The 15000-nt window shown below is 36.0% G+C and overlaps 1 protein-coding gene across 3 annotated transcripts in view; it reads left to right on the top strand.

The window, feature by feature from the left end:
- Nucleotides 1-15000, top strand: part of LOC136833334 (uncharacterized) — a 110420-nt gene that overhangs the window by 41109 nt on the left and 54311 nt on the right. Inside the window, exon 2 of one of the 3 annotated variants that reach the window (XM_067095338.1) lies at nt 6039-7182. The exons of the other annotated variants lie outside the window; for them this stretch is intronic. Coding sequence (XP_066951439.1) covers nt 6039-6152 — 114 coding nt within the window. The 3' untranslated portion in view covers nt 6153-7182. Of the gene's footprint in view, nt 1-6038; nt 7183-15000 lie in introns of those variants that run through there. 3 annotated transcript variants of the gene reach the window in all.

The following is a 15000-nucleotide window of genomic DNA, read 5'->3' as shown; positions in this document are numbered from 1 at the left end:
TATATATATATATATATATATATATATATATATATATATATATATATATAGTTACATAACATTTTCATATCACAAATATTAAGCCACAAATGCTGCTAAATATTGAATTCATTATACCTTGGGAATAACTCACCCAAGGGGAATTATTAGTGATAAGTACGCACGTGTGCGTGTGTGTGGGCGGGTGTGCGTACGTATGCGCATTATACTAAGTGCAGTGCGTTTGCAAAATTACTTTAATATTTTCGTCTTTTCGACGGAACCTATTAACTATTGAGTATTTAAATGATGATAGCAGTAACAATAAGAATAATCCCGCAGTCAGACAGTTATAGATCATTGACCATTAAAGATGTCGTATTACGTCTGTCATGTTGGCTGCCTGAAATGAGTAGCACCTCTGAGCCCCCTAATTGTCATGTGCAATTTGTCATTATCCTTGACACATTAAAGCTTATGGCTATGCTACAGACGGCATTTGAAGTATGCCAGCTTTTATCCACCTTTCCGGGTTTATTGTATATTTGTTTTCGTCTTTTATCTACCTTTCCAGATTTGTTTTAAGTTTTTTCCCCGTTTTAGTTTTCTGAAAACAAAACTGTTGTGCCGGCGTTGTCTGTCCGTCCGCACTTTTTTCTGTCCGCCCTCAGTTCTTAAAAATTACTGAGGCTAGAGGGCTGCAAATTGGTATGTTGATCATTCACCCTCCAAACATCAAACATACCCAATTGCAGCCCTCTAGCCTCAGTAGTTTTTATTTTATTTAATGTTAAAGTTAGCCATAATCGTGCTTCTGACAACGATATAGGCCAGGCCACCACCGGGCCGTGGTTAAAGTTTGATGGACCGCGGCTCATACAGCATATTATACCGAGAACACCGAAAAATAGATCTATTTTTGGTGTCCTTGATTATACGATGTACAGGAAACTCGATTGCGCCGAGGAAACTTCTGCTCATTTTTTCCTTGTTATTTATTGCTTACTGCTATGAATTGTCAGGAACATTTCCAAAGCCGAACGGTGGTGGTATTCTGACACTCGTTTTTTGACGTTAAGATGCCGCTCAATCAACGAGCCGACGAAATATCTCACGGCTATTGTGATATTCGCTTTCGTTTGGTCCTGTTCTTCCTAGAGACTATGCTAGCATAATGGGGGAGAAGCAACTATGGAACGAAAATTAGGTTTCTCTCGCGGTGCCAACTATTGTGTCAGTGGCTTCATTGGATGAGTTTTGTATCCTGCTGTTTTGTTTTCAACCAGGGGGCGCATCAGGAATATTCAGAATGGCCTTTCTTTTTGACTGACGGTATACTCGGTATCCCAGTACAGTAACTGTGTCCTTATGAGAGTGTCTGTACGCCATTCAGTAGTAATTGTATTGATGGTAGGTTTACACTGAATTACCCTTTGAAAACACTCCGAATGATTCAAGATTATGCCTTAAAATTAGTTTTTTTGGGGGGTTTATGTCAGAATTCGACGAAATTGTCCTCAAATGGTAACCAGATCCAGGCCACTGGCATAAAATAGTTTTCTCTCAGTATGTAAGGTGTTGTGTAAGTGAAGATACTTGAGCAGCCTAAAGAACGATTGTCTACTGTGCTAGTCTTCTCCTCATCCCAATTCATTGGGTCGCCATTCTACATAAATCTACAAATCTTCCTGCTCCTCCTCCGTCTGCTCAAGGAGCAGGTGTCGCTGTTATGACTGAGAGGCCAGCGATAACCAGTATAGTAAAGAGCAGCAGGATGACAGCTTTTTTTTTCCCCTAATCCCCTTGGCACACAAACCTCAGCATCTGTTGATACATCCTCACTGACCGAAAAGCCTTTGAGAGATACGGGCCAAGAACGGGTTGGGCCAATTTGGTAAATTGTGAGGGGGTTATATTTATATTTGGACTCAATAATTTTCAAAGCGTGGAAGACCTCTCCCAAGGATGTGGGTTTTTTTGAGTGAGTTTTTAGTTAACCGAGGGCTTTGAAAACGCCGGTTGTCTAGTGTTTTATGGACTGGCACTGTGTGAATGTATCCAAAGTCGAATGAATTTCTTCTTCTTTTAACGAATGAATTTCGAACTCTTGAAAAATATTAGTCAATTCGTGTGTTGGTTTCTTCATTCAGACACGATCTCTGAACGAATAGTTTTTGCTTAGAAGTACATTAACAGCACTAATTAATGGCTTGGTAAATTCCCCGCGATAGTTTGACTGCCGTATATTTTGTTTTAAATTAGCATGACTTTTGGATTCAGAATTCCCACGAAATGAATCGGTTCTTAGCCCATTTTTAAACATAAAAGTCATGGCCTTTAGGCGATATCTCTCCATTTCTGAAGTGCAAGGTAATCGAGTCTTCCAATTTCTGTCTAACGGAATTTGGGCAGATTTTGGGTCTAACCTCAGTGAAATAACATACGAATGCCCCTACAAGCAGTTTGTGTCTTGGCAATACTGAAGGATGAGACGGAGATGATTATTCTTGGCTCCTCTGTTCAGAAATGTGCTTTGTATCTCGTGACTTAAGAAATTATCGACCTCGGGTGCCTTTCGAGATAAGATCTCAGATGCAGACCTGGATGAAGTGGAATTTTTTTTTTCTTTCCTTGCATTGTTTCGATCATGAGGTTAGAGGGTTAGAATAGGAGAATGGTTTAAACAATTTCTCTCTCTCTCTCTCTCTCTCTCTCTCTCTCTCTCTCTCTCTCTCTCTCTCTCTCTCTCTCTCTGGAAGCGGGGTATTATACAGATATATAATGAGCTCATATTCTAATGTGCGTTATCAAAGTGTTATGCTTCATTAAGTTAAAAGGTTTATCTGGTTTGCGTCTATTCGTATTTCGCGAAGCATAAAATAAAGCGAATAAGACAAAAACGGAACTAATTCGTGTATTTCTAGGAAGCGCCAAAGAAACAAACGGATCTGCTACAAGAAATAGTAACAGAGAGAGAGAGAGAGAGAGAGAGAAGAGAAAGAAGAAGAAGAAAGGAGGGGCGTTGTAAACAACACTAATTTCTTCACAAGTAGTTTGTTGGGATTGCTCCTGAACTATAGGCAAGAAATGGCGTTACACAAATTCCTCTTAAGATCTATAGCTTATTTTCTTTCCTAGTTTGGTTGATGGAGAGGAAATGCATTTGCAAAATTTCTTTAATACTGTCATATCTTAGACGGAACACGTTAACTTGAAGTATTTAAATAATAATAATAATAATAATAATAATAATAATAATAATAATAATAATAATAATAATAATAATAATAATAATAATCCCCCATTCAGACAGCTATACATCATCGCCCATTGAAGAAGTCGCGTTACTTTTGTCACGCTGGCTGCCTGAAACGCAAAGCACCTCTGAGCCCCCTAATTGTCATCTGCAATTTGTCATTATCCTTTTCGACTCTCTTAAGTACGAAATGGAACGTAGGGATATGAAATAAGTTAAAGATGGTGGATAAAAACACAGACCGCAAGAAATAAACCGCAGGAAGACGAAAGTATTTGTCAGTCTGCAGTGATCGGAATTTCCAAATCGAAACAGAGAGAGAATTCACAGAAATCTTCCTTGTTGCAGCACGGTCAAGGCGGGATAGCTGCATACTGACACTTTAGATAGCAGCAGTCTGGATAAACAGAGCTTTTGTTCGTTCTCTCTCAAGACATGTTTATGTAAGTGGGTTTGAAGAAAAAAATCTTAAGAGACATATCTATTTATCTATCATCTGTAATAATATATATATACACACACATATATATATATATATATATATATATATATAATATATATATATATATTTATATGGATATGTGTATATATACAGTGTATATATATATATATAATATATATATATATATATATATATAATATATATATATATATATATATATATATATATATATATATATAATATATATATATATATATATATATATATGATAACAAACATTTCAGTATTTTCGCTAACCGAAAGTAATAGACCACTGAACGAGTAAGACACTCGAAAAAGGAGAATTGAGGACTGAAGGGATATTCCACCTGTAATATATTAACTACTGCTGGTTCTTCTGTGCTAGAAATAATAATGAAAAATATTGTGAATTGAAATGAAGTGTAAAATAATCTCGCTTTCGCTTGGCAAAGAGATCATGCTCACTTTTGTTTGTCGCTTCCCATTAGGCAAAAAAATTAAATAAAAAATCTCATTTCTGAGCACGAAATTAGAAGTGTCTGTTACCTACTGGCAAATGTAAGGTCTCTCTTATGAACTGAATTGAATTGAATATAGAATTTAGGCCAAAGGCCAAGCACTGGGACCAATGAGGTCATTCAGCGCTGAAACGGAAATTGAGAGTAAAAGTTTGAGGTGTAACAGGAGGAAAACCTCGCAGTTGCACTAAGAATCGCTTGTTAGGAGAGGTTGGGAAGTAAGATGGAAGAAAGAGAATATGTAAGGAGGTACAGTGAAAGGAACGAAAGGGGTTGCAGCTAGGGGCCGACTGCACGCTGCAAAGAACCTTAAGTAATGCCTACAATGCCCCGCATGAGGTGCACTGACGGCACTAACCACCTTACGGGGTTTCCATTATGGTTTGTTGAATTGGGCAGATGGGATATTTGTTTCGTTTCCATTAATTATTTTTTTTTAAACATATTGTACTTTTTTGTGGCCTCTAGACGTAGGTAGCATTTTTTTCCCCATCACAATGCTATTCTGATCATCACTGATTCATAAAAGAAGTAAAGCTTGAATGAAGAGCATAGCTGGAACTTATCTTAAGCTCTACCAAAAGTAGTCAGTCACTTTCACAGTCAAGAGACTCTAGACGCAATCTATCTTTTTTCTGTTTTTTTTTTTTTTTTAAATAAATTCTTATCTTTATCAAAGGACTACTTTTATGTCATACATTTTTAGCACTTCATAATGATGCCATCGTAAACGTGTCTGATGAATAGCGTAACGTTTTAATTCTCAATCTTTTTCACCTTAGCTGAAGAAAGTTAATTGTTCAAAACACATTGCTTTGCTGTTAGTCATACCTAGTAAATCATCACCTTTCTTTGCACGTTTCCAGATACGTACCACTCTGAATGACATATACTCACGTACAAAATTCGTGCGCACACATCTTGGTTGGGTATAATGTTTTGGGGTTGGGGTAGACACCGGACATGCCATAGATATCTTGAACAGTTACTCACACAAATTGGCCCTAGGGCCATGACGTGCTGTTTCGAAGCTAGGACCAGGGTACTACATAACTGAACAGGAAACAGTGGTGAGGGACTATCCCCGGGCTGGTCGACGACAAGTTTAAGCGTATAGTTCATAACTCGTAGTCATCTCTGTTACACAGAAAACAAGTAAAAAAAAATGCACTGAAATTTCTTCGGTGCAATCGAGTTTTCTGTACAGCCGCTACAGCTTATAATCAAGGCCATTGAAAAGAGAACTATCTTTCGGTGGTCTCGGTATAATGCTGTATGAGCCGCGGTCCATGAAACTTTAACCACGCCCCGGTGGTGGCCTATCCTATATCGTTGCCAGAACTGCGATTATGGCTAAATTTAACTTTAAATAAAATAAAAACTACTGAGGCTAGAGGGGTGCAATTTGATATATTTGATGGTTGGAGGGTGGATGATCAACACACCAATTTGCAGCCCTCTAGCCTCGGTAGTTTTTAAGATCTGTGGACGGACAGACAAAGCTGGCACAATAGTTTTCCTTAACAGAAAACTAAAAATGAATGTCGAGATATGTAAAAATTACGAAAATGTTAGCGTACATGAATAGTACATTCTGAGATAGTTTGGTCATATATATGTAGCAGAGCTTATAATGCTATTGACTCCTGAATCAGTGTCACAGCCCCACCCCCGAATTTTTTTTTTTTTCACCATTTTCATTTTATGAACAATGCCGTCATGAATATATTCATGAGAAGGTGAACTTGAATTCTTGTATGCTTTCTCCCTGCCTTTCATTCATATTTTCTGGTGAATAACTATATTTTTTCTTTTCCTTCAGGTACGTGGTGATGATGTGGCCGTCTCATATAGAGGTATTTACCGCAAGACACTTCTCTGGTACTTGTCGGTTTGTTGTATTGTGCTAATAACTTCGGAATTTTTTATTTCTTAGTCTGTCTGTGATAAAATATTCAGCTTTAGGGAAAACAAGGCAGTCGCTGACCATTTTTCCCAAGTGTCTAGTCACTGTTGAAACGCCATCTTAGATTCAGAATATTTTAACAATCTTAAGGCCCCTACATGAACCCTTGCATAAATATTTTGTCATCATCCAATCTCTTATCTTTAGTGTACTAACTGCAACACTTTCTGAATATTATAACTTTCTAATTCTTATTCCGTCTCTATCAAACTGATAAAAACTAGAGAGGCATAATGCAGAATGAGACCAGATATTTCATTACATATTCCCTGACACTCTCCATATGAGACGCCTCCATTTCACCCGGCCGAAAACTTCTTAATCCCATTTTAAAACTAGGCCGTCAGAAGTTCAGTGGCTTGTGTACCATTTGCATGTAAATCACCTTTTAATTTTCTTGTTTACATGGTTACTTCTGTCATTTGTTTTTTTTTTATGCATGTTATTTTAAAGTCAGTTTTTGTTTCTTCAAATGTTGTATGTGAGAATTGCGTTTACTTCATAGCTTTAATTGTTCCGTTATTATCAATGGAAGTTACCAGTTGTATTTAGAAATATTTCCGATTTTTCAGTGTATTGTATAATGATACTTGATTATTTGATGTTTATTTCTGCTATTTGTCTGATAATGTACTGGACTGTACATACATTCTTTTTTTTATTATTACTGTATGAATTTATAATGTCTTTGGTTACATGATAAAGAGAATTAAAAGTGTTGGGATGTACAAATGTATTCTTCAATTTATTTTTAATATTTGTGCAATATTTGATGAAAAATTTTTTTTTCCATTTTGACGCAGTAATTTACGATGATTATTGCAGATAGTAACTTTTTTTGTGAGAATTCATTTTAATTTTTTTTATATATTATGGTTTAATTTGACATCGTATAAAAAGAGTTTTGGGGTACCTTCCAATGTTGTTGCAAATGAGATGATATTTTTTTACACGTATTTTACTGCGAAGAAAAAGTAAAAAAAAAATAAATAAATAAAAATCCGTATGACAGGAAAAGGAAATGTTCAGGTGATACTTTTATTTGTAAACTAATTTATTAAAATCTGACCTGATGAAGTATGGCCACAATTTTGAAACCTGCAGGTTATCAAACTGATCAGGTGGATTTTGTGCAGGCTATCTGGATAGCTATTACTTGAGGCACGGTACCAGACTCCTTCATGCTGTGTTATCGAAGATACACCAAATTGAATAAGGTGCCATTATACCGCAAGATGGCGGCATACTTTATTTCCACGATATCGATCAAAGAAATGACCTGTTTTCTAAGACGCACAGACGCAGTTGCTGGAACTGACAAAGCGCTGTCAAAATTTCAACAGGGATATTGTGGACCCACTTAAAACTCAAAAGTTTCTCGACTGCTGTATACACCAAATCCACACCTTAGCCGTACAGATTTCAAGTCCAGAGGAGTTCTTTGAAAGTCTCAAGAATTTATTCCATTGTGCATATCTGTATGTGAATTAATATACGAGTTCCATCATGTGGCAGCAAGCGTATATTTCCAATAATTTTAATTTGGTTTCTTACTACACGTTTTGTATCCGTGTTCAGATTATTCTTATGAATATCGTTATTATGTACCATGGTTCATAAAGGTACTAGTTCTATACTGGATAACTTGCTTTATCATCAGTCAAACTTAGGTATACTTTCCAGATAATATATACTGTGATTAAACACTTGCTCTGTAAATATGAAGTTTATGTAACTTAAATATAGCTTTTATTAAAAAGTTTATAAATAAAATTGCGTCATATATACAGAGTATATTTCATGACTACATAGCAAGTATTTGTAATCAGTTTGCCTGAATATCTTGTGTCTATGTTCGTTTAACACTGAAATAGTTTCCCATTTTTCCCATTAGCATAGTGCATCCTTCATTATCCCGGATTATTTTGTGATATAAGACTTTTATTGTCATCGTAAAATATCTTGTAAATGATAATGACTTTATCGATGAAGCAACACAAGCACCATTGAGCAAACTTGGTATGTTTCACGTAATCAACACAAAGCGAGGTGATTTTTTTGTCTTTTATTTGTCATGGATAAACGTATCTTTTGAAAGTAGAAGTGGAAACTATTTCAGAGTTATAATTGCTGGAAGGGAGTAATATTAATTAATTCACTTGTTTTTTAGTTTTCTGTAAAAGGAAACTGTTGTGCCGGCTTTGTCTGTCCGTCCGCACTTTATCTGTCCGCCTCAGATCTTAAAAACTACTGAGCTGAAGGGCTGCAAATTGAGAGCATGTTTATCATCCACCCTCCAATCCTCAAACATACCAATTTCAGCCCTCTGCCTCAATGAATTTCGTTTTTATTAAGGTTAAAGTTGGCCATAATCGTGCTTCTCTAGCGATATAGGATGAGCCACCACCGGCCATTGGTTAAGTTTCACGGGCACGGCTCATACAGCATCACATCGGACCACCGAAAGATGAATATGTTTTTCGGTGGCCTTAATGTTGCGCTGTAGCGGCAACAAACTCGACTGCGCCGAAGAAACTTCGGGGCGATTTTTACTTGTTGTGAGTGAACTTGCATAACAGAGTAGTAAAGAATGAAATACTTGCGTCATGCGAGGCTAGAAGGTTATAAATAGAATAGAAAATAAAAACGAGAATTTAGACAGTTGTGAGGCAAGATGGGTTGCAGAAATTTCCTAACCTTAATGTTTGTATTCGCGTTAATGCAATTACTCTGCATTGCATAAAGATATAACAGCTCTTTGCATGCCCCACGAAAGAGAGTACACATGGAGGTGGACTTGAAGGTCAGAGTGATTAATTTATTGAATGGATAATTGAGTGCAACACATCAAAGGTCACCGACTCTGGCGTTGAAAGATGCCAATCGAGAGAGAGAGAGAGAGAGAGAGAGAGAGAGAGAGAGAGAGAGAATATACATATCAGCATAATCACGAGTCAGTCATCCTGTAAGCTCACGTAATACATTTTGATATGAATATGCGCTCATTATCACGTATATATTGATATCCATCTTACAGAAATATTAAAGGACATTTGTAGCTTAGTGCTTGTATATGAATCATGGTGATGTGATAAAATTCATTCATGCATACAATATATGTAAGTAAATTTTGCACTTTGCTGTGGGTGCCAAGAAAAACTGGTGATATAGATTTTATACTTGCTTCATCCGGTATACTTTTTGTGATGTATTGAAATTCTTCGGAGCTTTAGAATTTTATGGGCAATTTTATCGTTACTGAATAGTCCAGGTGTATCGCCAGAATGAGCGAAGGAGTTCATTGGGGTCTTTAGATTTTATCATTGCTTTGATGATGATGCTAAATATCGACGTTAAAGACATTTTCTGTGTTGCTAATATTTAACTTTCGTTGGAGTTCTGACTCAATTTTGAGTTAGGTTTAAAGCCTTAAAACGTCAAAAATAATTGTATTGCTTTTTCCGTAACGGAATGTGAATATTTCATTTAATATGACTATAGTTTTTTCTAGGTTTTGTGTCTTACATCTGTTTCAGTAACCATATATATTTTATATTTTATTAATCGTTTTCGAAAAATGTGTTTAGTCAGTGTCTTAAATAATTTAACTCAATTTAGTCTGATAAGTTTTATTAATTTTGAGACATTATGTTGAGCCAGATTAAGGTTATGATTAATAATTAAGAGTTGTTACAGCTTGATACCAGCTTGTTTAGTAGCATGATATTTCATCTCAAAATAAACAAGTGAAAAATGGGCCGAAGTTTCTGCGGCGCAATCGAGTTTTCTGTACAGCCGCCACGGCGTATAATCAAGTCCACCGAAAATAGATCTATCTTTCGGTGGTCTTGGCATAATGCTGTATGAGCCGCGGCCCATGAAACTTTAACCACGACCAGGTGGCTCCTATATCGTTGCCAGATGCACGATTATGTAACAACAACAGGTAAAATAAAAATTACTGAGGCTAGAGGCTGCAATTTTGGTATGTTGGTGATTAGAGGGTGGATGATCAACATACCGGTTGAAGCCCTCTACCCTCAGTATTTAAAGATCTGAGCGGACAGAAAAAGTGCGGACAGAATAAAAGAGCTGACGGACCAGGAGACAAAGCCGGCACAATAGTTTTTTCTTTTAAAGGGAAACTGGTGGAGTTTCCAGCATCAGCTGGTCACAACTATTACCCAATTGCTTTTCCAAAAGACCTGTTAACAAAATCAAATCTAGAGCTATGCTTTCCAAGGAAAACGTTGAATATATTCTTACGTCAGCCCTTTTACCTTAGGAAAGGATAATAAGTCTTCAATTTCAAGTCATGTTTATCTCTACAAAATTCTTAATAACTTAGTGCATCATGGGTCAGTTCAGTAATAATATTTATTATTAGTCTATTATTAGTTTTGTTACTATTTTAGCCCAAATGATTTACTTTTGGCTTCGATATTAGTAAATCCAACAGCGAAACAACACGCACACAAAAAATGGAACAACGATTGGAAAGAAAATTAAAGAACAGGGTAAGGGCATTAAAGCAAAATGTCATCATCCTTATGTAATTTTTTTAAGCGTCCCCCCCCCCCAACCCACCCCCTCCGATCTGCCCTCATTTGGCCCATCTGCCGGGCACCGTTCGTGTCAGTTACAGTTCAAAAGTTACCTCGAGTAACTTTTGCTTCCGCTTTGAGAACCAAGTTCGACGTGCTTTTGAGCGAGAAGAAGAAGTTGTTCTATTGATTGCTGACATACTTAACCAACCCACGCTCCTCTCTAGTGTGCTTTAGAACATGTGGATTGTATTGGTGAGAAGAGGAATGCGGTATTTGTGGTTTACTTCAGCCATACTGGTATGTCTCGGGCTGGGGAAAGGGAGGGGGAGGATTTGGTGAGGGGGTGGTGGGATATGGTACAAACGTTGGCTTGCAGATAAGTTAGGACCTCTGGAATGTCGTGGACCTGCAATTTTCTCTGGATTTACGAACAGTTTAATTCACGTGATATTGCTATTGCACGCAGGGGCTAACATTCACAAACTGGGAATTTGACGGTTAACTCAAAAATATTCGTAAAATGAGTGTCTCGTCGTTCCACTGTAAGATTATAGATACAACATGAATATAGGAAAGTTATTGATAACGTTATCTTTCAGTCCGCGAAAATGTGAGCATTTCTTCATTGTTTTAATAAAATTGTAAGCTTAAGCTCACTATTGGTAAGCTTCTTTAGATTTCACCGAGGAAACTCTTCTTTGTCGTGGGCAATCTCATAGTTTTCAAGTCACTGAGGGAACATGCATTTCTTGTGGATTGGATCTCGTAGATGATTAGATGAAATATTAATTAAAAACCCCTGAAATTCATTCTGTCCCCCGGATTGAAATTGAAGACATTTTCCATGAAAAGGTTTTACACTGGATATGTCAGTCGCTTGATGTTGAAATAAGATTCCTTAACTATAACTGTTATCATGTTCTCTCTCATTTTCAGCCATCTGTATCCTCGAAAACAATGCAAACCGTTGCTGAGACTGGTTTTTACAAAAAGAATTTAAAATGAGAGTAAATTTAGTTTTCGACGAAATGCGATATCATCAAATCCGACCACCTGTCCGCATGAAATGGCATATTTAACTTGCAAAAGACGTAATTTTAAACGCTTCAGTAATCTGTACTTTGAAGTAACTGTTGGCAAATGATTATTTTCGTTAAATTCATATCCATCGTCATAAAAATATATACGAAGATATTTTGAGCGGTGTCGGTGTAATTCATCGTAATTTATGTATGTTAAGTAAATAACGGTAATTTGTAACATGGTGCATTTCCGCAACATTTGAAGTAAGAAATAAAACTGTCACGCGGATCTTTTTATGCCAAGATTTATATCGTCAACGTAGTAAAAATATGGAGGTTTAATTTTATGTATTAGAAATGTTAAGCCAGTCACGCTAAACAACAGAAAGTTTATTAATATAAACATGTAAGCTTTTCATGTCAAACTCATTTACTGTATAGCTAAATGTTATTGCCGTTTTCACATCTGATCGTACATACGAACACCATTTCTCGCTTTAATGTAGTTTCTTTTGGAAGTTACTGATGCCAGGAAAGCTGGTAATTTATAAAGCCATGACGCCCTTAGAAAAATCATTGAGATTTTTATCACTGCGATTTCTATAAGAACGATAAATAATCTTTGTTTATGGTTTTATATATATATATACATATACATTTATATATATATAAATATATAAATAAATATATATACATATATATTTATGCATATAAATATATAAATAAATATATATACATATATATATAAATATATATAATATATATAAATATATATATATATATATATATATATATATATATATATATATATATATATATATGTATATATATACCATGTAAAACCATCAACTAAAGATTATTCATGGTTCTTGAGATCGCGGTGATATAAAACACTGATTTTCTAAGGATGTCTCTTTTATCAATTACCAGGTTTCCTGGCATCAGTAACTTCTAAAACAATTTACATTAAAGCAGGAAATAGTACTCGTAATATGATCAGACATGAAAAGGTCAATATCATTTAATAAAAAAAAAAAAAAACTCAGTGCAAATGTGATTAAATTATGTCTTCTTCACGGAGCAGACTAGGAAATGCCCAAGATACAGAATTGATCGGCTCAGCAATTTTGGACCTCGGAAACATAACAAAAAATGACAATAGATCAGTATCGCAGTTTGAAACTGCAAAAATTTCAGATAACAAAATGTTGAAAAAAAAGGGGCCTTCAGCAAGATGCCGCATTTACCTTTTAAGCATCTACAGTGTAGCCTCAGTACCTCAGTAACCCTTCCCTACAAGTTAAATATACCTTAGTTTTACCAGACCACTGAGCTGATTAACAGCTCTCCTAGGGCTGGCCCGAAGGATTAGACTTATTTTACGTGGCTAAGAACCAACTGGTTACTTAGCAATGGGACCTACAGCTTATTATGGAATCCGAACCACATTATAGCGAGAAATGAATTTCTATCACCAGAAATAAATTCCTCTAACTCTTCATCAGCCGAGTAATAGGCCACAGCTCTCCCGACTCGCACAACGAAAAGCTACACTTCCCTACAGATATGTATCAGTGCTTCAAGCCACAAAACACAAAGTTATCCAAAACTGGGTCGTTCATCAGAGCCACAAAGAAACTAGGAAGCTAGAGTGAAGAAAATCCAGAATCGCTATCAGTCTGACATCAGACGTCACACACTTTCCCCAGACTGCTATTAACTCGTTGCAGGCGCCATTAAGAACTGGCTACGTAAAAATGCAGATCACGATCAGTCCAGATCTTCCTTTAACCTCACACAAGTTTCCTAAAAGCATGGGCATCACAAATCACAAAGACTGGATTGCCTTTGATACTTGGAAATCAAGTATGATTTAAATTGAGTGTTTATTGAATATTATGTTAAGATCAGTAATTACTTTCTCCAGTTCATGGACATCAGGTTTTGGCGAACAGCTACCTAGTGCATCGACAAAGATTGTTTATGGTTCCTATCGCGAGTACAAAAAAACTCTTAAAGATATTTCTAAGGACGTGATGATTTCATTAATCATCAACTTTCTTGATATCACTAGCTCCTCCTGAAAAAAAATATATATAAATGTATATGTATACACAAATATACTGTATATATATAAATATATACATATATACAGTATATATACTATACATATATATATATATATTATATATGTATATATATAAGATATATATATAATATAATATATATATATAAATATATATATATATATATATATATATATATATATATATATATATATATATATATATATATATATATATAATGTTAATAGTTTTGACCTTGAATGCCATGTTCGATTGTATATACGAGATTCATTTTACTGTACAGTTTCTTTTAGGAGGAGCTAATGGTAATAAGAAAGCTGATGATTAATGAAATCATCACGTCCTTAGAAATATCCTTAGAGTTTTTTTTGTCTTAGCGACAGGAACCATAAACAATCTTTGTTGATGAGCTAGGTAGCTGTTCGCCAAAACCTGATGTCCATGAACTGGAGAAGGTACTGGAAGAGCAAATGACTTGACATTAAGAATTATCGATCTTAACATAATATTCAATAAACACTCAATTTAAATCACACTTAACTTCCAAGTGGCAAAGGCAATCCAGTCTTTGCGATTTGTGATGCCCATCATTTTAGGAAACTTGTGTAAGGTTAGAGGAAGATCGTGGACTGATCGTGATCTGCATTTTTACGTAGCCAGTTCTTAATGGCGCCTGTGACGAGTTAATAGCAGTCTGGGGAAAGTGTTTGATGTCTGATGTCAGAGACTGATATCGATTCTGGATTTTCTTCCCTCTAGCTTTCTAGCTTCCTAGTTTCTCTGTGGCTCTGATGAACGACCCAGTTTTAGATGAATTTGTGTTTTGTGGCTCGGTGCACTGATGTATATATATCTGCAGGGAGGAGTTACTGCGTTGCTGAGTCTGTACTGTCATGTGGCATCTTGTTGGAGGCGCCTTTTTTTTAGTTTTCTGTAAAAGAAAACTATTGTCTGTAAGTCAGCACTTTTTCTGTCCGCCCACAGATCTTAAAAACTACTGAGGCTAGAGGGCTGCAAATTGGTATGTTGACCATCCACCCTCCAATCATCAAACATACCAGATTGCAGCCCTCTAGCCTTAGTAGATTTTATTTTATATAAAGTTAAGTTTAGCCATGTTTCGTGCGTCTGGCGGCGCTTTCCGGTGGCGTGCGATGCACCA

The sequence above is a fragment of the Macrobrachium rosenbergii genome, chromosome 51, assembly GCF_040412425.1.
Source record: "Macrobrachium rosenbergii isolate ZJJX-2024 chromosome 51, ASM4041242v1, whole genome shotgun sequence".
NCBI classification, from domain to species: Eukaryota; Metazoa; Arthropoda; class Malacostraca; order Decapoda; family Palaemonidae; genus Macrobrachium; species Macrobrachium rosenbergii.
The sequence above is the reverse complement of the archived record's forward strand: the minus strand, read 5'-3'. Positions and strand labels throughout refer to the sequence as shown.